Source organism: Bradysia coprophila, chromosome II (genome assembly GCF_014529535.1).
Source record: "Bradysia coprophila strain Holo2 chromosome II, BU_Bcop_v1, whole genome shotgun sequence".
NCBI classification, from domain to species: Eukaryota; Metazoa; Arthropoda; class Insecta; order Diptera; family Sciaridae; genus Bradysia; species Bradysia coprophila.
This window is the reverse complement of record NC_050735.1, coordinates 1,169,719-1,194,493: the sequence shown is the minus strand read 5'-3', so window position 1 is coordinate 1,194,493 and position 24,775 is coordinate 1,169,719. Positions and strand designations below refer to the sequence as shown.

At 35.5% G+C, this 24,775-nt stretch overlaps 3 protein-coding genes and 1 pseudogene across 3 annotated transcripts in view; all 4 read right to left on the bottom strand.

Annotated features, from left to right (window-relative positions):
* Positions 1-2,358: 2,358 nt before the first annotated feature.
* The window catches only part of LOC119075071 (putative odorant receptor 71a), a 190,260-nt gene continuing 167,843 nt past the window's right edge, over positions 2,359-24,775 (bottom strand). Inside the window, exon 4 of the mRNA XM_037181495.1 lies at positions 2,359-2,423. Coding sequence (XP_037037390.1) covers positions 2,373-2,423 — 51 coding nt within the window. The 3' untranslated portion in view covers positions 2,359-2,372. The remainder of the gene's footprint in view (positions 2,424-24,775) is intronic.
* LOC119073159 (odorant receptor 30a-like) overlaps positions 2,813-24,775 on the bottom strand; it is a 46,866-nt gene continuing 24,903 nt past the window's right edge. Inside the window, exon 2 of the transcript XR_005087021.1 lies at positions 2,813-2,907. The gene's annotated coding sequence lies outside the window, so the exon portion shown is untranslated. The remainder of the gene's footprint in view (positions 2,908-24,775) is intronic.
* On the bottom strand, positions 9,097-11,160 carry LOC119072684 (putative odorant receptor 71a). The gene is made up of 4 exons (XM_037177991.1): positions 10,400-11,160; positions 10,236-10,335; positions 9,911-10,171; positions 9,097-9,147 (listed from the first exon to the last, which is right to left on the bottom strand). The coding sequence occupies exons 1-4, from the start codon at positions 11,158-11,160 to the stop codon at positions 9,097-9,099; spliced, it is 1,173 nt and encodes a 390-aa protein (XP_037033886.1).
* On the bottom strand, positions 21,640-23,293 carry LOC119071963 (annotated as a pseudogene).

Below are 24,775 nucleotides of genomic sequence, written 5' to 3'. Positions count from 1 at the left end.
GTTGGAAAGATACATTCGCTACAACTACTTCATAAAGAAAAGGTTTGTCTGTTGACAAAGTAAAGTTAGTTTGTTGTGTAAAAATCCAAAGCGTTCAGTTCCTGTGAATGAAGTATAATTATTGGTTGGTTAAGACATCAGTTAGTTGACAAATGTGGCCGTTGGATATAGAACCATCAGTATCCATTTTCATCCGTCTATGTATACCTGGCTTGGACGATTCATTTGAGACACTTTGCTTGTAGCACTCATTTCACTCACGAAATAGCCCCAAATCAATAGTCCAAGACTCCAAGACTTGGGCTTCAGCTAATATTAAGAATGCGTGTGCAGTATTCTAATGTAAATGATCAAATGAAAATGAGTAATTTATGCAACAAGTTGCGAAAAGAGGTTGTTTATGTTACTAGGTGTGAAGTTGATAACCACGTCGTGTGACAAAAACAACAGCGATTCACAAAGTGTTGCATAGAACGTTTTCTGAAACTAGCAGCTGAACTTTTAAATTGCAACTTACTACAACATTTGATACGAAATTGATTTAATTTTGACTGTTATTGACTCTACGTTTCTTAAAAATATAAGACACCATATATTTCAATGCTAAACTCTTGAAAGTGCTTAAAATTGTACACCTTCAATGTAAACCAATCTATCGAATTTCTACTCGTACTTTTTCACTTATTGCGATCATCACTATCAAGTTTTTCAAGTATTAAATCACCGCCATAGTGTCGACTGAAAATTTAGTTGTGCAACCGTTCTGTGGTAGTTTACACAATTTCAATGTCAATAGATTAAGATTGGCTCATTCGGTTTGTGTATTCTATGTAGATGAAAGCACGGGGTTTCGATGGGTTTTGAAATTAAATTTCTCTATGTTGCTCACATTGCAATGTCAAACGTATGACCAAGGTCTTTCATTTGTGTAGGGTGAAGTCATTTTTCACCAAGCGATCAGCGCAACCCCCAATTAAAATATTTTGAAATTGTCAATAACGTGTGGCAACGTATAAAAACAAAAATCAAAACCCACCAGAAAAAAAGGTTCTGAAAGAACAGGTTAAGACACTTCTGAGTTGATCACGAAGGCGGTGACACACAAATTTTGACAAATAGATGCTTTTTATTGAAATGACTCATTACAGATTGTTTGAAATGTCAACTTGATAAAAACTTTTTTTGAGTCTGTTCAATAAAAAGCATCTATTTGTCAAAATTTGTGTGTCACCCGACTTCGTGGGTGTCTTAACCTGTTCTTTCACAACCTTGCCAGAAACCGGTGGCATTCACTCGACAACGTACAAGTTCCTTAATCTATCAGCTTTTATCAAGTAATTTAATTTCTTAAAAACGTGGTTACTACTTACTAAATCTGTGCTATTTAGGATTTCGTTTCGGCTATATATATAAAAATCAAAAAATCATAAAATGGTGCTACTGTCACAAACATTCAACTATACCGTCTTTTTCTAAATTTCTTATTTCTCTTATTTTGCTATATATTCGTTTTGGAGAAATTAGAGAAGTTGGATAAATAAGAGATTTACAAAAGACGGTATAGTTGAATCTTTGTGACAGTAATAGACAGTTTGCGCAAATGACGTACAGTGAACGACATCTCAAATGTCTCACTGTCAAATTTTTCTGAGAATTTTATTGTGTAATTGCAAATTCACAATGACATTCTCTGAAAAAAATGACAGTGAGACATTTGAGATGTCGTTCACTGTATAATTTATAAGTCAACTTATAAGTTGGAAATTATAAGTCATATCTTCATACAAGACGTTCTCAAAGATTACTTATAATTTCCAACTTATAAGTTGACCTATAATTTATACGTCATTTGCGCAAACTATCTAATGTTCCAGCAGACATTTACATGGCTGAATTTTTGTCACGTTGTGATTTTTTTCTTTAATTAATTTCATGAAATATCTAACAACTTCAGTAATTGCTTCACACATAATTTCATTAAAATCTTATTCAACAAAAATTTCCATATTTTATTTTGACATTGCACCTATCTCTTTCTGTAACCACTTTTTATCACTAGTGACAAAAAGTAACCACAAAAAGTTAAAGCATCAGCGACAAAAAGACCCTTTCTGCAGAAAAGTGAACTTTCTCATGCCTCATTGGGGTGACGTATGAAGGGCCCTTTTCACTGGTTCACAGGTGGATTTAACTTTCATCACTAGTTACGAAAAGTAACCGTTGCAGAAAATGTTTATTCGTTCATGATTTAAAGGGTAGCTGAACACTCTGTTAAAGAATATTTATTCAAGTCTATGTACTATTACACGTGGAAATACCAACGAAAAGGTTGAACAAAATAATACACGAACCAGTTTCATTTTATTGTAGTTTCACTGAACGTTTTTTAAGATGTTGAACATGCTGTAGGCACCGTTAATAATCTGTTCGCGATGAAAAAATTTAATTGAAGCTGATTCAGATTCAAAGATTTTTCTCTCACCGTCATGAACGTTTCTAAGTTCATTGGATATATCAAAATGACCAGCTGTTGTGGCTGCTTTAACACTTCGCCCATGATGAGGACATATTTTTTACACGATTCTGTCTGATCAATCCAATTTGATTCAAATAAGCAGTAAGATAGTCGGTCACTCGCAATGGTAATGTCGTTTGCCAGGTACATGACGAAAAAAATATCAAAAATTCCATACAGCATCATAACAGCATACAATTCTACTTGAACAATATTTTGGTTTGAAGCCTAAATTCAGACGAGATCACGAGTTGAGCCGTTTATCTGACCTACGGCATTTTAATATACTCACGAAGGCTAAACTGTAAACTGAAGCACAAATAACAATGCCACTGGTTGTGATTTGTCCCAAAAATAATGGTGAGAAACAGGTTCTGAATCGCTCGATCGTCCTGTTTTTAGTTACAAAAAATTATTCGAAATCTATTTTCAATTGGTAATAAAGTCGTATACTCGGTCAAGTTGCGATGGGCTTTTATCAACACAATTAAATCTTCAACGAACATGCTTCGTTGTGGCAACCCACCATTTTTCTTAACTCTTGTCTTCACAGTTTTCTTTCCCACTCCTAACTTCTTAAATTTATTTCCTAACAATTCGTACTCAATGGAATAATTCAGCATTATGTACCAAATTAAGGGTGTAGTTACAATACCTAAGACGTACAATAACAATGATAATGACATACAACAATACGCCAGCCAATAAATAATTTCTGAATCGTTCCACGAGAAACTGATAAAAGCAGGCAATTCTTTATCGGCGGAGAGAATTGGCATTGCTATGAGCATAGGAACAGTTATATAGAAAGCCGAACAATATGGACGTACGAATCTCATAAGTTTTTCTATCTTTTTGTTTGTTTGCTCGTATTCGTCACGATTTTCAATTGAATGAAGAACGATCTGATCATATAAAAATGCAAGAATTTCTGGTTTCTTGAGCAGAAGGTACAACAATTTCACGTATATAACCACTGCAAAAATTGCACACTGTACTGAAAAAATAGACTCGTTCCAATCAGTACATAGAAAAGCATTAGTTGCGAAAAACATTGGGAGCAAAGCACCGAAAAAACTGTAGAATAATTTCTTCCCGATTTTCCGGTATTTGGGTTCTTCGTCACTTTGCCATACTCCACTCAGGTAAAATATTTTCATAATTTGCTCAAATGTTTTGTCCACTTGAATCGTAAACATTTTCTTAGAATTTTATTATCGACCGTTTCAAACCTCTCCCAAACTGACACTGATTGTATGACATGCACTTGAATCCATTCTTATGAAACTTAGTATTGATCCAAAGTATGTACAATTATGGAATAGAATTCACCTCACCACGTCACCTCACTAGCTGCAATTTGACGCAAACGTAATCTTAAAATTTCACGTACTTTTCAGATTAAGTATTACCGAAAGGATGACAAATCTGTATTCGACCAATGGTACAAAATTTTATTTTAACTGGAAAACACATTAATTCCAGGGGTGACGTTATCTAATATGCAGAACAAACACCAAAACAAACAAACAGAGCATAATTACTCTTCCCTTTCCCATGGATCCGTGAAGCGAGAGTGGAGATAAAATGCTGTTTCGACCTCCGGACACTGTGGCGGTCAGATTACTTCAGAAAGAGCCCCTATAAAATAGGTTTCTTCCATCGTACGGTAAAATTCAGGCAGGTAAGTTTTGACAGGCCGAAAACAACTGACCGTCATCCACAGAAGCAAACATAACCGCAACTATAACAAATTTGTTCGTTAAAACTTCAAAGTGATGTTGTGTTGGCTTCTCTGTGGATGACGATTGACATTTTGAACGGCCTTGGAAGAAACATATTGAAACGAGAGGTTTACTAAGCTCAATTGTGCAACAACTCTTTCTCACTTAGAAGTTAGAATATAATATGTACAATCGCTAAACTGAACTGGTGTGCATACGTTATTTTGCACCAGCTGGTCCCATTTGGAATTGTATGTGACCAGCTGGTGCAAAATAACATATGCACACCAGTTCGGTTTAGCGATGGTGCAAAATAACATATGCACACCAGTTCGGTTTAGCGATTGTATGCTGAGTACTTAAAATAATTCCGAAAAAGAGCTAAACTTTAAATTCTTCTGGACTTGTCGTCTTTAAAAATACAGATTTAATACGTGTATACTATCCATTCATATTCATATTGTCCATTTACTCAACAAATCAATCTTCGCAAGTTCAATTTTCATTTTTTCAAATGTGGGATCATCGTTAATGATGAGCCACTGTGAAAATTATTAACGATTCCTGCAACTCCCTACACAAAACTTGGAGTAAATAAAGGCAAAATTGCACCAAAACTCGATTGAAACTTGCAAAATTAAGCTAAAATATACGCTAGGGACGAAGAAAACCACTTTTCGCAATGTGTTGCATACAACGTTTTCTGCAACAAGTGTGAAAGTAAACTTTTGAAATGAAAACTCACACAAATTGTTTTTATCAAAGTTTTATTTTCCAATCACGGAGTAATTGATTAGACAAACGCAAAATTTTGACGATATGACTCATTTTATTGTAAATGATTGAAAATTTCAAGGTTCTGAAAGAACAGGTTAAGACACTTTCGAGTTGATCACGAAGGCGGTGTGATCAAAATATTCCTGTAGCGCCAACTAGATTTGGAAGATTTTATACGACGATTTCAACTTAACAAAAAAATGTTGTTTTCAAGTTGACTTTTCAAACAATATACATGTCTGAATTGTCAAGATTTATGTTTCACCCACCTTCGTAAGTGCCAACCTGTTCTTTCAGAACCTTGAAAAATTTAACAAATTTCATGTTTTCAATGCACTCCACGGCCGTGCACCGTTTAGATCCTTAGTTTTTACTCGTTACTTTCTCGACTATTATAAAAACAGCAATCCAGAATTTCATGTCATTTCAAGAAGTCAATCAACGATAGGACCGTATGATATATTGGGAAAATCAATTTTGTGCCGGTTAACCAACGCACTTTTGTTATGAAAATTAATGTGTCTTAAATAATTCAATTCGTTTAATATGGAAGGTAATATCTTGCAAAGTGCTGCGATCAAAATAACACAAGAAAACGTTTAGGTGGTTGTGTTTAGAAATAAAATTGCATCATCAGTGTTATCATTTGACAAGTTTATATATTAATTTCTATGAATTATCTTTAAATAAAGGAAAAGGCTCCTTTCACAGAGTGCAAATAGCCAAAGTATTATAAAGAGACTATTTGCACACAGTGTTACGAAATACCACTACATACGTATCTGTTGTGGACGGTATATTTTAGACAAATTCGAATTTAGGATGCATCCTTTTACGAAATGCTACGATGAAGACTTGCTGCTTCCTTGTTCGTAATTATACCTAGAGAGAAAATTTGTACGACGAAATGTGGCCCCAACATCAGTTTGTATAAGATAAGATACACATTTCATATAATTTTACACCAATACATGTATGCGTGACGTTTTTGATAGTTCAATTTGCCCACTGGTCAATTTAGAATTATCCATGGATCAGTCAATCTTCACTGAAAGTTTTTTTTCTAGAAATTTTTAATTGTAATTTCCGAGCCCTGGGAAATGCAAATAAAAATGACAAATCAAAAATTCGTCATATTTACGGCTGCTTTGAATTGGATCGATACAAGGAAAATTGCAATTCGTGTAATATTCAATGTATGTTGTGCATACTCGATTGGCCATTGAGGTACATAATGGTGACATTAGTGAATAATAGTACATTACTGCTATAAGGCTGTATATAAGAGACGTGTACGGATACGAGCGCTATACCATCCCTCTTCAAACAAGGACGTAGTGTACGATTATCCATCCAATATGCAGGGAAATTTGCAATTTTGATAATTTAACACGTGCTGTAGCTGCAAATTTCATTTCTCCAATATTCCTTACAGAATAATTTATGATGTGAATCTACAGCATGTTTCCAACTGACGTGAAATTAAATCGACACATTAGAAATGTTCAATGTCATCGTCATCCTCTTTAGTAAATAAGTTTGACCTAAAAGTACAACTCACTTCAAGTATTGTTTCGATGAACGGAAATGTCGTTACATTTGAATCATTTTGAATAATTTAATAGACTTGACGTGGTCACAAACTTCGACAAACTTCGTGGTTAATTGAAGTGAATTACACCTTGCATTTGAATCATTATATCGCTCTGAATAACAGAATAGACTCAGAGAAGTTCATCAAGTTCATATATTATTGAAGCTCTTTCGCAAATCAGTACACCTGCAAAGACTATGATACCTTGACTCAGAATTTAAAACAAATTCTAATAGTTTTTAAACTGTTTAATCGATGCAACTTGCGGAATTTCCATTTGTAATTGAATTTTTTAAAACAAATTTGAAAGAATGAACTGATCTTTGATAAATTTTGCGATTTTTCTGCAATTATTCAAAATTTTACGACATTTGTAAATCTTTATACACTGCAAAATTTTGTATGTATCGCCTATTTTGACAGAAAAATAATTCAATTTCAAATCGATGGGTGTTTCGAATGTCAATAACTTTATGATAAAACAACTGAAAATAGGAAAAGGTTGTTTTGAAATTAATACTGAAATGTAACAGGTCTTTCTCTCAGACTATTACATTTTAGTACGTTTTATTATGTGTCACTGAATTATTTTTTCATTGACAAACTTCACTGCTCTGATATTTTATGGGAATGAAGCAATGTAAAGTTGTTACACAAAAAAATAGTCCAGTGTGAATGAAGCACTATAAAAAACTTGGCGCCTCTACAGGCCAACCGCCTAGGCGAATAGGTTTCATCGACAGTAACAAAGTAATGAAAAACATTAATTCGAAAGAAAGAATCCTGAAGAATCCAGAAACGTCAAGATATAATTTAGAATTACAAGCGACATGTCGCGACATCTATGTCTAAATGATGTAATCATGACCAGTAATAATTAACAGATGGTGGCGACACCTATGTCTAGGTAGATACGAAAAGCTGCAGGAGTATTGTTGTTATACTGTATAAAACCAAAGTACATATATAAACACTGAAGGTAATGCAGACCCTCAACGGATCAGAGAAATTACGGATCCAAACTTTCAGGTGAATTCATTTTCGTATGTTGTCTAACTTAGACTTTACTTGTGCAACATGATGACCCTAAATACTTCCAATTCACCACTAAATACAACTTGACGCAAACGAATTTTATATGTGTGCAACATAACACCGCTAAATCGTTCCAGATTCACCACTAGATGCAACTTGACGCAAACGAATTCATTACGTGTGTAACATGACGGAGCTAAAATTCACCTGAAAGTTTGGATCCGTGTGTAACCAAAGTATATAAACACTGAAGGTAACGCAAATCCGCAAGAACGCACGGACAGTAGGGGGTGAATATAGTTTTTATAATGTTGGACACAAGTCAAATTCACTTTGTTAGGTTGCAACACATGCCAAAACTCAATACTAAACAACACACTTCCAACAACATTATCACGCCAAACGTCACGGATGCAACATAACAAATCTTATATTCACCCGGAACCTGGGGTCCGTATTTCTTGCTATTCCCTGAGGATTTGCGTTACCTTCAGTATGTATATTTATCTTGTGTGTAACTGCGGATTTGCATTACCTTCAGTGTTTATATACTTTGTATAAAACTACCGTGGGTACGCACAACAGGCAATGAAAGTAAATGGATAGGTATGGCCAAACGTTCGAATTTGTTCTAGCCGGAGCACATACGGATTTGCATGGCGCCACCTCAAACGAACTCATTTCTAGTGCAAATTTCCACTAGAAATGAGTTCGTTTGAGGTGGCGCCATGCAAATTCGTATGTGCTCCGACTTGTATGGACTGTCCATACCTACTTATCTACTTTCATTGACAACAGGTCCATCTGAGGCTTAGGTGCAGGATAATTTCCACCCACTTCTTCTAATCTATTCCACATAGATGAAGATGGTTCAAGACTGTTAAGTTGGTGTTTGTGATGTTATATTTCTGTGACAAGAACAAATAAGTTTTTATTTCACATCAAGTTTATTACATCAAATATTGTTACATTTGAAGCTAAAGTAGTGAATAAAATGGTTTGGAGGCATAAATTTCGGAATTTTTTTCGCAATTTAGACCCTCAGAATGAAAAGTTGCATACGCTTCAGTTGTGTACGGTTTATTTTAGGCAATTTCGCTTGTCACCCTCACCTCGTTCGGGCTACGACTCGCAAAATTAATTGTCTTGATTAAGTATTGTCAAAAATAATAAGTTTTTCATCGACAAATATTGTGTAAATAGTGAAAATTAAATAAATTTTGTTTATACTGAAGTGAGAGTTGTCACAATTTAGTTTCACTAACCCAGCGCGTTCACTGAGCGACGAAAAAATATAATTTCTGTACGGGCTCTTAACTTGAATATAAGTGTAGAAGTCTAGAAGTGTAAAAATAAAAAGTTAATCTACGACCCCCCCCCCCTCAATCGGTGCGACAGATTTGTCAAACAAACAATATACATAAAACATTAGGTACTTTTCCATTGACTTTTCATTGAAAATTTTTCAAAATGTTGAACATGCTGTAGGCACCGTTGATAACCTGTCGTAAAGAAGACATTTATTTAACAACTAAAAATCAGATTAAAAGACTTTCACTAATACATAGGTTTGTTCAAAGCACTGTCACAGTGCGTTGGTTCGTTCCAAGGCAATACGGATTGTCAAATTTAATAGGAAAACCAATCTCTATGGATGAAATCGTGTTCCAAAGAAATCGTGTTTACAGGTATTTGGAACAAGCCTATAAATCTCTTCGGTTGACCACTGGCAGTTCGATCGCATGCCAAAATTTGCAAACTAAACACAGTCAACTTCGCAAAAAGGCGACGTTTTTGAAATATTTTTTAGGAAAACAGTTCACATATAAAATGCTGATGGAAAATTGAATTGAAAACATGACCCAGGGCCGGATTAAAACTTGAAGCGCCACTGGGCTATTTCGTTTCAAGCGCTAACTTTAAACACATCGTTTAAATTTCCAGAGCCAATATGAGTGATTTTTTTTCAGCGCCACAGGGCTAAGCTCATGTAGCTCATCGGTTTCACCCGGCTCTGATTAAACACTTGTAGTTACAGTGAAATGTTTATATTTGGAAAATAAAAGCATTGATTTGCTCGAAAAAATGTCTAAAATTTGTTGCTGAATTTACAGTAATTTAAATAATATTCCGCTTTTGCGAGGTTGGCTATGATTACTTTGTACACAAAATCATTAAAGTAATCCACCGCACTGTGCGGTGCTGTCATCAGTTTCGCAAACCGAGGAGATCTATAACAGTGCGTTGCTTGCTACCTTCACTCACCGTCATGAAGGTTTCTAAGTTCATTGGGTAAATCAAAATAACCAGCTGTTGTGGCTGCTTTAGCACTTCGCCCATGATGAGAACATATTTTTTACATGATTCTGTTTGGTCAATCCAATTTGACTCAAATAAGCAGTAGGACAGTCGGTCACTCGCAATGGTAATGTCGTTCGCCAGATACATAACCAGAAAAATATCAAAAATTCCATAGAGCAGTACAACCACATACATTTCTGTTTGAACAATATTTTGGTTCGAAACCTAAGAACAGATGAGACTACGAGTTGAACATTTTAATGACTTTTGGTATTTCAGAATTACTCACAAAGGCTAAGCTGTAAACTGACGCACAAATCACAATGCCACTGGTTGTGATTTGACAAAAAAATAATGTTGAGAAACAGGACCTAAATCTCTCAACTGTTCTGTTAAAAAAAATAAAATTGTGAAATCGACATCGACTACAACTTGCATTCCAAAAAGTCCTACTCGGTCAAGTTGCGATGGGATTTTATCAAAACTATCAAATCTTTAACGAACATACTTCGGCGTGGCAATCTGAAATTTTTCTGGTTCTTTACTCTTGTCTCCTTAGTTTTATTTGCCATTCCTAGATTTCTCAATTTATTTCCCAACAATTCGTACTCGATCGAATAATTCATCATGATGTACCAAATTATCGGTGCAATTACGTTGGCTATTACATACAAGATACATGACAAAGACACGAACAAGTACGCCAACCAATAGACAATTTCCGAATCGTTCCACGAGAAGCTGATAAAAACTGGCAAACCTTTATCGGCGGAGAATGCTGGCAGTCTTATTACAATGATCAAAAAAGCAGTTACAAAAAAGGCCGAACAATATGGACGTACGAATCGAATAAATTTCTGTATCTTTTTGATCATTCGGTCATATTCTTCGCGAGTTTCAAATGAATGAACAATGATCGGATCATATAAAAATGTTAGGAATTCGTCTTTCTTGAACAGAAGGTACAAAAGTTTCACGTATACAACGGCCGCTACTATCGTAGCATGTACTGAAAAAAGAGATTCATTTCGATCGTTACAAAGATAAGCATTAGTCAAAAAAAAGATTGGTAACAAGACTCCAAAAAAACTGTAAAATAATTGACGATTATCGATATAACGGAAATTAGATTCTTTGTCACGTTGCCATACACCACTCAGATAAAATATTTTTATAATTATCTCATATGTTTTGTCAACTTCAATCGTAAACATTTTCTTAGAACTTTATGTTCAACCGTTGCAACACTCTGACAAACTGACACTGATTGTATTCATGCACACAAATCCATTTTAAAACAAGCGTTGATCGGTGTACAACATTCTGTCAATGCATATCGACAACGCACTGTCTTTCTTTTTCATACAATGGCTATCAAAATTAAACGAGCCATCAGAACAGTCGGAGCGTTTGCTGCGACTGAGCCCCGTACAATAGTACATTTTCTACCTTGGTGTATATTTCGAGAATAACTTCGTATGTACAATTGTATATAACGAGCGCCAGCGAGTGTATATACAATTGTACATAAGAAGTGATTCGAGAAATATACACCAAGGTAGAACAATGTTTTATCTCCTGCAAGCTGATATTTCATACAAAGCGAAATAACCACAAAAATTTGGATTTAAAATTAATTAATTAAGCATGTTGTTTTAAAACGCATTCACAACAAAAAAAAAACATCATACAGAGAATCCTTTATTTACTTACTCACACACATATACTATCCACCTCAACATTTCGTTCAAATCACATCATTCCGACTACTCTGATTATTTGATCGATGTAGAAGTGACTAACGAACCACTACCGACACCAATTGCATCTCATTATGTGATTTGTTGGCGTAGTGGTCAGCATGTTTGGTTGATATGCTTCTGGTCCCGCGTTCGCTTCCGCCGTTCGGCGATTTTTTTTCTTTTTCAAATATGTAGATGGAAAGTAAATTTACCCTAGGTGGGTTATGTGTGAATTATCCAATCGTATAGGCTGTGGTTATGTATGTGTTTGTGTTTATATGCAGAAACGCGTAATGTATGAAATATCAACTTGCAGGAGATAAACCCGTATATCTATTGCGTACGTGACCCTAGTGCGTCTGTCACCCTACTTTGACCGTAAGCCTATTGCGCCGGTTAAAGTAGTTAAAGTAAAATTATTATGTAATGTGTACATCTTAGAAATTGCGCATAGCGCAATTACGAAGCCCCGTACGACGTTCCTTTCAAATAAAACAAAAATTTCAAATAGCTCTAAAATTTTAATTTATTGAGTATAAATACACATAGGGCCTAGTATCGGCCTCAGTCCGAGGATCCAAATTTAATTTTTTTTTCAACTACATTCTATTCGGCCTTTGATTACCTTCCAAATGAAACAAAAATTACGAAAAACGGATGAAATTTGCTCGAGTTCAATGTAAAATACACATAGGGCCCTAGTAGTGGCCTTAGTCCAAGGACCCAAATTTAATAATTTTTCAACAACTTTCTACTCGGCGTTCGATTACCTTCCAAATGAAACAAAAATTACGAAAAACGGATTAAATTTACTTGAGTTCTATGTAAAATACACATAGGGCCCTAGTAGCTTTTCACTTCTAAGGCCCTAACTCACGGTCCACTAACCCGATTTTAAAAAACTTTTTTTTCCTGGATTGGTATTGACAATACCTATCATTTGCCTGGTCATTTACATTTCCATCGTTTATTTTGCCATAAATATCACCAAAAGACCTTAAATCACTTAGGTAGCCCTAACTCACGAAGGGCCGACCCGAATATGCCCATCTTCGAACTTAGCCTCACTATTTTGACTATCTTTCAAGGAAAAAAAAATTTTTGATATCGGATTTGATTTACTCAAGATATCGACGTGACGGACAGACGGCCCAAATTTTTATTGCGGATTCGTCATCTATGAACATAGGCAAACACTTTGCCCTTACCGTCTGCTTCGAATTCCATCAATTACACACGGTATCGTAATCCTATAAGCCCCTTTGTACTTCGTACGGGGCTAAAAATAGTCAACAGTGGTGTATTTAACCTTTTAATTGAGTGATGTCAAAGTCAGCTTCGGTGCTTGACAGTGCTATGATATCGAACTATTTTAAAAAAATGCATTCCAGGGGGCGAAAAGTGAAAGTGTGAAGCCAATAAGTAGCGAAGATGTTGATGTACGAAATCATGATTTAATAAATGATATCGCTTACAATGAACGATATTACTTACTTGACGCAAAAAAAACGCTACGTCACATAGAAATCTTTTGCCATATTCACTCACTTCGTTCAGGCTGCAAACTTCTCACAGGGTTGAATATTTTTTTACTTTTGTAAATAACTAATTGTAACACACATTTTTGTGAATCGATTTTCTCTTCCAGTGCTTGTAACTGGCATGGCATGAGGCTTGTAACTAACCTGTTTACACTATAATACTAGCTTCTGCACAACGAGACTGTTATTTGACTCTCTTCCGCCGGGAAATGAGTCATACCTTCATTGACATGAGCGTTACAACTCATTTCCCGGTGGCTTAGTGACTGAAATAACCTATGTAATTTTTTGTAACTTTTTATTCTGAGTTGTGCGGTTGCATCCCTCGCCTTTGGCTCGAGCTTCAAACGCCACACTTGGCATAATAAAAAGTGTTAAACAAGGACGTAATCTACTATTCATTTGATCAAAATTGGGGAGATTTCCTTCATAAGGCTGTAGACGTACTACGTCTGACGTAGAGAGGTAAATCAATCTGAACGTGTGATTATAGTAGCACAAACAAATGGCAACGGACTATGTAAAACGTTTGCATTAGAGAATCTTTTATGATTCTGAGAAACAAAAACGAAACCCAAAGAAAATTGTCACTGAAAGTGTATTCTAATGTCGCTCCTAGCACAGTTACTAATGTAAGATGCTTTGTACGATAATAACCTATGTGGATTTTAGTGCTTTCCTGAGTTTAGTTCAAATAGTGGGACTGTACACAAAAATGACTTGAAAAAGAAAGAAATCTTTAATCGAACTGGACGGGTAATCTGGCACACGGCGCGAAAATAAAGTAAAAAGTGAACTCTAACGATTATTCGCTTCTAAAATTTTGTAGAGACATTCGAGATTGTGAAAAATATATTTCGAAGGTGTGATATTCGTGTGCCAGATTCCCCGACACCGAATATGCACTGAAAATAATTTCGGTATTTAACACGTCCTGTAGCTGCAAATTAAATTTTTCAAATTTTCGTTTTGAATAATTTATGAATTGAATCCAACCACGACAGAGTAAAGATAACCAGGCAGGAGCGCTGGTTTGACTAGGGACCTGAATAATCTAGTAGAACTACATTTTTACTAATAAAATTTTCCAATTTGTGTCAGTGTTCATTTGAGTTCATTTTCATGCAGTGTATTAGGTTATTTGACGTTACGAAAATGAACCGCTCCTGCCTGGTTTATTTTGCTCTGCCGTGATCCAACTGACGACATGCTATTTACTTATTAACGTTTGACGCGTGATTACAACTCAGTTCAAGTATTGTTTCGATGACCTGAAATATCCTTACATTTTGAATAATAGACGTGGCATAGGCGCACCGGACACAATTTAAGTTAATTAGACGTTGCATTCGAAGGATTCCATCGTTTTGAATTACAGAACAGACTTGGAGAAGTTCATCAAGTCATAAATTATTGAAGCTTATAAGCATATACGTGTATATATACCTCGATTCAGTATTTTAATCAAATTTGAATAAAATTATTTAAATAAAAGTCAGACATGACTTTAATTGATATATGCAACTTTAGGGATCTCTTTTCGGAATTGAAGGTCAAAGAAGAAAAAATGTTACATATTCGCATCTTTATCTAATTCTACATTAATTTAACTCTAAACCATCGGGTGACTGGGATACAAAAGGTATACAACACCTCAGTTCTAGGAATTTGCGTATAGAGCTTTGCTGGCTTGCTTCTTCGAGAACCAACAGGAAAACCACTGATCTTTGATTTCACTGGTGCTGACACAACATGTTAATCCTATCTGGCGTCAACAAGCCGACGAGCAGGTGTTGCTGCTCCTGTCAAAATATTATAAATGAACGAAGTACAGAGCTCTGGACAACTTCCACTTCTGTCCGATATCGATTGAAAGTATTAGTCCCTTGGGACAAGACGTGAAGAAGCTGATTAAATAGATTAAAAAATGCTGAACCCAGGAGAGTTCCGATCGAAAAACTTTTTGATCCAGAGAATCAGAATCAGCATCTCAAACCAGCGGGACAACGCGGTGTCTGTTCTTGCAACGATAATTGCTAGTTTGTATAAATACATCTTCCATCTACGTCGTAATGAGGACGAGGGAGCTCCAAATTGAAGTTGAAATACAAAAGCCTAGTGACTTTCTTTTGAATCCTTTCAAGTCTAATTATAGATCATCTTCAAGATCTACGGTACTTTCACACGTAACCTCACTTAAGTTTCTTTAAATGTTTTGTTCATTCATTCATTTGTATGACATTTCTTGACGTCGATGGCATTTCAAGCATTTATAGAAAACTTAAAGAAAATTATTTATTTACCCCGCTTGCTTTTAAATCTTTAATCTTTAAATCTCTCAATTGCCAGACTACTTGCATCATTAAACAAAGAATCATCGAAGTGGTTGCAAGTAGCTCCATCGAGTCAATTGGGTTTGTTATTGGACAATGATTCAGCGAGAATTGCCATTGCACTACGCCAAAGCACTGTTTGCGTCTGCGGTGAAATGGTTGATGTCAATGGTCTTCATGGCCTGTCGTGTACAAAAACTGGTGGTCGTTATGCTCGTCACTCAGATTTTAGCAAGATCATTTCTTCTTCTTTATCGACCGCAAGAATCCCACATACTTTGGAACTACCAGAGGAAAAAAATCAGACGGAATGACACTGATCCCATGGAGTCATGGAAAAGCCATTTTATGGGACGCAACAGTAGTAAATACATTGACAAAATCATATTTATATTTGTCGTCAAAAATTGCTGGATCGGTTGCAGAAGCGGCTGAAAGACGAAAATATAATCATAACACACAAATTCGGAATGACTACCATTTTACACCGTTGGCATTCGAAATACTAGGATGTATGGGACCAAATACGAAATTCATTTCTATCTCGATTGGGTTTATTGATGAAAAAAGAGACTGGTGAACCTAGATCATTAAATTTTCTTTTACAAAAAATATCAATTGATTTCGCAAGTGACTTTGTTCTGAATTTTGTCTAATCGAAGCTACCGGAGTCAAGGAATTTACTTCAAGTCATTTCGTTTAGATCAGTTTTCGAGTTTCGGTTTGTGATGTTGTGCAAAATGTTTTTGTTCGCTGTTTGCTGTGGATTTTCCTTTGTTTTTCGTGCGAATTTTCTCTGAATGAACTGATCTGTTTTTGCTACGATTTGATGGTTTTTACTTCGAAGTTGCTTTCCGTCATTGTCCGAAATTTCAATGAAAGTAAATAGATAGGTATGGCCAAACGTTCAAATTTGTTCTAGCCGGAGCACATACGGATTTGCATGGCGCCACCTCAAACGAACTCATTTCTAGTGCAAATTTCCACTAGAAATGAGTTCGTTTGAGGTGGCGCCATGCAAATCCGTATGTGCTCCGACTTGTATGGACTGGCCATACCTACTTATCTACTTTCATTGCGAAATTTCCCATCTGTAGATGGCAACCTTTTTAAGTAGACTTTCAGCACTTGTTCAATTGAAAGTTTTACAGCTGTCTTGGGAAGGGATCAGTGGAAACAACTGATGATGGCTAGATCACGCTAGTCGCTGACCGCCACTGAATCCCGAGGTCGAAACAGCGTCTCTGCTTCACTGTTTTTCACTTCACGTGATCAAGCTGAAGAGCTGTTTGCTCTGTTTGTTTGCTTTTTGACTCGCTTTAGTATTAATAGCCTCGCGCTGTGGGTGAGTTCCAGTGTTGAATTTGGTCCGTTGCCAAATCGCAACGTAAAAAATACCGTATGCTCAGTAACAAGAGTATCAAATGATTCTGTAATTATTTATTGAAATAATATGTTTGTCGTTAAATAAAAAAAATAAAAATTGTGAATTGGTTCTAAATTGTCTGTATGTTCAAACAATTGGCCAATTAAATACATTTTAAGTCTTTTAAATACTGGATTTTAGTTTACTTCTGGTGATATCTTTCCATTAGAATCCTTTTTCAAAATATACAGTCGTTGAAAAGTGAAAACTAACATGTTTTCTGTTTTGGGACTAGTTTTGGGTTGAATTGTGGGACAAAAATACTTAATTTAATGAACAACAGTGGCGCTAGTTGTCCAGCAAAGTTTTTATTCAATAAAATTCTGACACTTTTGATTCGGGGTGCTCACATTCGCACCATAAAAAATTCAAACGAGCAGTTAACAAAATCGAGAACATAAATGTACACATTTTTTGCGATGCTGACCCTTCCTAAGAATTGTTGACATTGTATCTTGAAATACACACAATATACTCATATTTATTTCTGAAATTTAAAGTAAAATTGTGAAATCTTGATGCATTGGAATTGAAGCTGCTGGTCACATTTTTAAATGGTACGGTAATGAGCAGCCAAGATTCAAATGTCAGAACCACTGTTCGCGTAGTATTGTTCTCGCATTCATTATTCTTGTGTCAATTTGATTCGGATTGTGATGTGAGAAAATTTCTGCTAAAATTTGTGCATTATTCGCGATTTTTAAGTGCGTTAAACATTGGAAATAGCCAAATATTTTTGTGAACGGCTAAAAGTGTTGAGGAAATTTCGGATATATACGTGTGTGGAAGATACACATCAAAACATTGCTGTCGGTTTCAAATTTAAACATCCACAGCCAATGTTTTGATCGTGTTTTCCCATACAAATGATACGAAAAGTGAAATAATAAATTAACTAAGTATTTGGTCGCGGTAAATTGCTAATAATTTCTATTTTCTAATCGAAAATCTTTAAATCGAAGAATTTGACTTCGGAGGAATTTTCTGCTTTTGATGTGGTCAGAAATAAATTATTTGTTTTTCTTCATCTAAAAAGGTTTTTTTTTATCAAATTTTCATAAGAAAGTTATCTTGTTCAAGAAGCTTTTTGAGTCTCTGTGTGCGTCAATATTTTCGAAATATTTAATAACACATGGAAATGTGCATTAGCATTTTATATGAACTGTACACTGATATCAACAGTTAGTATCTCTCACCGAAAACAAGAGCTTAGCAAATCGATGCATGCTATTCGAATGTTCGGTTTGTGATCGATACTATGTTCTAAGAAGTTCCTACTATCAAAAGATCAAGTCTTAAATGAGGACGTTTGTAGTTGGCAGCGAGATCCCTTTCAAGTCATCAGACTTTTCATTATCTGGGAGTTTTTAGTAATACAAAGGTCATAATAGCTGAATAATGATTTATCAAAATAGACTAGGAACAGGAACGCATTTATAGCAAGTGATATGAACGATTTTCGTGATGTTAGAGATTTTCGTACAGAATCAATCAACCGTATAGTTCTACCAAAAGCATGACAACGTTTGTGAGAAAGTACTATACCGCGGTAGGTGCAGCTGCACTGATAAAGTCAACTTACACCTTGGATATTTCACTATGCAGCATAAAGAAACGAAGGGACCCATTTCTAAATTATTTTTTTGATCGACCAAAATCTCATGACTGTGATCAATTCAGTCAATACACGTGTAGCGATTATAACACACTCAGTTCAGTGTTGCTCTCAATACGTGGTTGACGATACAATGGGGCGTGAAGATTCTCGTCGCCGTTATGATGTGAATTTTCAAGTCACGCAGATCTTCCCAAAAGCTTAAACTTGACAATTCTTTCCTTACCAATTTTTACTGTTGAAGTAATTAGTTATTTGTCGCTGTTTTGGACGACTGATTAGAGGCAATTTCACGAGCTGTAGTTTGGGCAGAGCAAGGTCCACAAGCGAAAGTGCCCAAACTGGTACACAAGTAATTTTTCATGTAAACGGCCGAAAACCAGATAAAACCAAAAAAGTTGCCCTAATTTTGGCCCCGAAACATGAAAACATAATTTTCTTGGAAATTTACTTACTGACCTGGAAAGCGGCTAATTTTGACATTTAACAAAGGCAATTTTTTTTAACCAAGCGAGAATCTTGGGTGTCAAGAAGAGAGATCTTTAATTTTTTAAGTTGATTCTTCATCTTTTAAGGAACCGTTCAAAAATTATCGCATTAACACGAAATCAGCAATAATTGAATCATTATTTTCACGAAATGAAGGTAAAGCGTTCGCCACATCAACAAAACCTCGATTACTAAAACGTAGAGGATTGATGAACTTAAACTCGTCTAACAACCGGCAGCTGCTTTATCTTGATTTGAAGGAAAGTTTGATAAAAAAAAAACCTTTTTAGATGAAGAAAAACAAATAATTTATTTCTGACCACTTCAAAAGCAGAAAATTCCTCCGAAGTCAAATTCTTCGATTTAAAGATTTTCGATTAGAAAATAGAAATTATTAGCAATTTACCGCGACCAAATACTTAGGTAATTTATTATTTCACTTTTCGTATCATTTGTATGGGAAAACACGATCAAAACATTGGCTGTGGATGTTTAAATTTGAAACCGACAGCAATGTTTTGATGTGTATCTTCCACACACGTATATTTCCGAAATTTCCTCAACACTTTTAGCCGTTCACAAAAATATTTGGCTATTTTTAATGTTTAACGCACTTAAAAATCGCGAATAATGCACAAATTTTAGCAGAAATTTTCTCACATCACAACCGAATCAAATTGACACAAGAATAATGAATGCGAGAACAATACTACGCGAACAGTGGTTCTGACATTTGAATCTTGGCTGCTCATTACCGTACCATTTAAAAATGTGACCAGCAGCTTCAATTCCAATGCATCAAGATTTCACAATTTTACTTTAAATTTCAGAAATAAATATGAGTATATTGTGTGTATTTCAAGATACAATGTCAACAATTCTTAGGAAGGGTCAGCATCGCAAAAAATGTGTACATTTATGTTCTCGATTTTGTTAACTGCTCGTTTGAATTTTTATAAGATTAATATGCCGTTTGTAACACGTCGAATTGGAAGCAGACAGTAAGGGCAAAGCATTTGGTTATGTTCATAGATGACGAATCCGCAATAAAAAAAATGTCCGTCCGTCCGTCCGTCCGTCCGTGACCCCTCTAGCTTGAGTAAATCACAAGCTTTTTTCAAAATTCTTTTTTTCCCCGATTGGTATCGACAAAAGTAAGGTCAAGTTCGAAAATGGGCATGGTAGGGTCGGCCCCTCCAGAGCTAGGGCCCTATAGGTGTTTTTCAGTCTTTCGACGATATCTACCGAAATACGCACGCAATAGCTGCTTGTGATATATCAAATGAAAGGTATTGACGAGTAGAACAAAGTTGCTGAACATTGTTTTTGGGTAAGATGCAACGTGGGCTTGTTGGGAGGGCTCAAAGGTCGTTACTCGGCCCTAAGTGTTTTTTGCACATAAATCGAGTAAATCTCATCCGATTTTGCTAGTTTTAGTTTTTTATGGAAGGTAATTGAATACCGAAAAGAACGTGACGAAAAAAGTTTCAAATTAGGGCCCTTGGACTAAGGCCGCTACTCGGCCTTAAGTGTTTTTTGCACATAAATCGAGTAAATCTCATCCGATTTTGCTAGTTTTTGTTTCATTTGAGAGATAATTGAATGCCGAATAGAATGATGGCGAAAAAAGTTTCAAATTTGGGCCCTTGGACTAAGGCCGCTACTCGGCCCTAAGTGTTTTTTGCACATAAATCGAGTAAATCTCATCCGATTTTGCTAGATTTAGTTTTTTATGGAAGGTAATTGAATACTGAAAAGAACGTGGCGAAAAAAGTTTCAAATTTGGGCCCTTGGACTAAGGCCGCTACTCGGCCCTAAGTGTTTTTTGCACATAAATCGAGTAAATCTCATCCGATTTTGCTAGATTTAGTTTTTTATGGAAGGTAATTGAATACTGAAAAGAACGTGGCGAAAAAAGTTTCAAATTTGGGCCCTTGGACTAAGGCCGCTACTCGGCCCTAAGTGTTTTTTGCACATAAATCGAGTAAATCTCATCCGATTTTGCTAGTTTTTGTTTCATTTGAGAGGTAATTGAATACCCAATGGAAAGTTGGCAAAAAATTTTGGGTTTCTAAAACAATGTCGTAAATTGTTGGTTTTATTTAAAAGGTACTTCGTACGGGCTTTCGTAATTGCGCTATGCGCAATTTTAAAAATGAACAGTTTCAGTACGGACGTATTATGGTTGCGGACGAAATAGGATTACGGGTTGTACGGGGCTAAGTCGCAGCAAACGCTCCGACTGTTCTGATGCCTTGTTTATGGTGCGAATGTGAGCACCCCGAATCAAAAGTGTCAGAATTTTATTGAATAAAAACTTTGCTGGACAACTAGCGCCACTGTTGTTCATTAAATTAAGTATTTTTGTCCCACAATTCAACCCAAAACTAGTCCCAAAACAGAAAACATGTTAGTTTTCACTTTTCAACGGCTGTAGGACCAAAAATGTGTTCAGAAAATAGATTTGCTATTTAAAATGTCGAAGATTTAATATTTAAAAATAAGGAAGGAAGAAAATAAGCAGGAATAAGGAGGTTTTTCCAAAAATAATGAAATAAGGTCTGAATATTGTGTCACATTAGAAGATTCGATAATTCACTGAAAGTTTTTTAAGATGTTGAACATGCTGTAGGCACCATTGATTATCTGTTATGAGTAAAGAAATTTATTTACAACAAAAAATCAAATTCAAAGCTTTTCACTCTTCTCTCACCGTGCCAGGGCCTATTTTTGGGAAATTGAATTTTCCAGATTTCCTCAAATTTGACAAAATTTGCTAGAATTTGCTAATATTTTCCAAAATTTGCTAGAATTTGCTATCAAAAAATTTGGCAAATTCTGGAAAATTTTGGAAAATATTAACAAATTTTGGCAAATTTGAGGAAATTTGGAAAATTCAATTTCCCAAAAATAGGCCCTGCGCCGTCATGAAAGTTTCTAAGTTCATTGGATATATCAAAATGACCAGCTGTTGAGGCTGCTTTAACACTTCGCACATGATAAGGACATATTGTTTACATGATTCTGTCTGCCCAATCCAATTTGATGTAAATAAGCAGTAAGATAGTTGATCACTCGCAACGGTAATGTCGTTTGCTAGGTACATAACCAAAAAAATATCAAAAATTCCATAGAGCAACATGCTAACATACATTTCGGTTTGAACAATATTTTGGTTCGAAACCTAAATTTGGATGAGACGGCGAGTTGAACACTATTGTGATTATCCGTATTTCCAGTTGTACTCACAAATGCTAAGCAGTAAACTGAAGCACAAATGCAGACGCCGGTGGTGGTGATTTGACCCAAAAATAATGGTGAAAAAAGATCTGAATTGCTCGATTGTTCTGTTTCGGAATAGAAATCAAAAATCACTGTTGGAAATCCACTTTGAAAAGCGAAAAATCATACTCGGCCAAGTTACGATGAGCTTTTATCAGAACAATTAATTCTTCATCGAACACACTTTGTTGTGTCAATCTGGCGGTTTTCTGGGTCTTGGTTCTTGCGTCCACAAGGTTCTTTCCCACTCCTAACTTTCTCAGTTTATTTCCCACCAATTCGTACTCGATGGAATAATTCAGCATTATGTACCAAATTAAGGGTGTAATTAAGTTAGCAACAACGTACAAAGGAGTTTCCAACGACAAGAACAAATACGCCAGCCAATATAAGACTTCTGAATCGTTCCACTCGAAACTGATGTAATAAGGCAATCCTTTATCGGCAGAGATTATTGGCAGCTTCGAAATAAGTAGCAAAGGAACGGTTGCAAATACTAAAACACAATATGGCCATACGAATCCGATAAATTTGTTAATTTTTTTGCTTTTTTCGTCATATTCTTCCCGATCTACAACTGAATGAACAACTACCGGATCATACAAAAATGCGAGGATTTCTGTTGTCTTGAACACGATGTACAAAAATTTCACGTATATAACCGACGTAATAATTGCAACCAGTACGGAAAGAATAGACTCATTTCCATCGGCACATAGAAATGCATTAGATGCAAAGAATATCGGGAACAAGGCACCGACAAAAGTGTAGAACAATTTCTTTCCTATCTTACGGAAATTAGATTCTCGATCACTTTGCCATATTCCGAGTTGGTAAAACAATTTTATGATTTGCTCATATGTTCTGTCCACTTGAATCGTCAACATTTTCTAAGAATTTTATTATCGACTGTCTCCAACCCTCTGCCGTACTGAAACTGGTTCTATTCATGCACTCGAATGCATTTATATACAAACTGAGAAACGATAATGAATACTTTCATGTACATATGAAAACATATTTAGAAAGTCTCATTGTTTGAATGGCTTTAACTTTACACTCTTTGCGTGAAGCTAACGGTTGCTATTCTTTACCTATTTCTATTCGTAAAGGGCATAACCTGTCGATTGTTATTGATCGCCCAAAACCACTTACAAAAGAACTGATGTCGGTGTAGGTTCGACACGCAAAAATATATGAGTCACAAATGACAGCTGATAAGGAAAGTACGCAAAAGTTTTACAATTATGAAAAATTACTGGGAGAAAAACCAAAAAACCATTCAATATGAAGACTGTCAAATTTGTGGATCTAGAAATTATGTAGAATCTGTTGAAAACGAAAAGGAGATACTTCAGTAATTTTGTTAAGTGTATCAACACAAATTTTACACGAAAAACTTTAGGAAGAAATTTATAACAAAAAAAATTGCGTCTAAAAGAGGCAGATTCGGCTTTCTTCCGTTTGAATAACATTCTTTAAAGTAATATATTTCACAATTATAAAAATTTTCCTTCCTTAACATCTGCCGCCTGTGACGCAATTTTTTTTTGTTATAATTTTGTTCCTAAAATTTTTCGGGTAAAAATTTTATTGATAAAACTTTCGTGTACTTTCGCAATCAAGTGCGACGCATATCTTTTTGTGTGTCGAATTTGTAAGCGTCACCTGCACAGGGTTCAAAAATCAAAATTCATGACATCGAATCAATTTGATCAGCAATGAAAACAGCAACATGATTTTTCAAAAAATTGATTTTTCGTGAAACTTGAAATTTTCATTGTCTCATCATCAGTCACGCAAAAAACAAATCAGAAAAAGACGAGATAAAATCAAAAGTAAAAATTGATCATCAAATTTTGTTGATAGGGAAAACTGTGGAAAACTATAAATCTGTTGAGAACTGGAATTATATTGACACTCCGCTATAGATCTCCTCGGTTTGCGAAACTGATGACAGCACAGCAAAGTGCAGTGGATTAATTTCAATTTGACGATTTTGTGTACAGACGGTGAAAACTAATCATAGGATCATAGCCAACCTCGCAAATGCGGAATATTATTTAAATTCCTGCAAATGCAGCAACAAATTTGAGACATTTTTTCGAGCAATTCACGCCGTGTAGGTGCGGTCGAAATTCAAAACGGAAAGTGCGGAGATCTTTCTAACGTAGCGTCATTTTCATACAAGGAAGCGTTGAAATGTTTTTTTCGGTTCACTTTTTCATCGAATCGTTCACCTGAAATTCAAATTTTAGGCACAATTTCGACCGCACTTTCGGCGTGAATTTAGTTTCGAATAAAATAAAAGGAATTCGCAGTTAATGATAAATATCTACTGAAAATATTAGTGAGCCATGTGACCTGACCCAACCAAAACATGGGTCCTTGTAGGACCGTC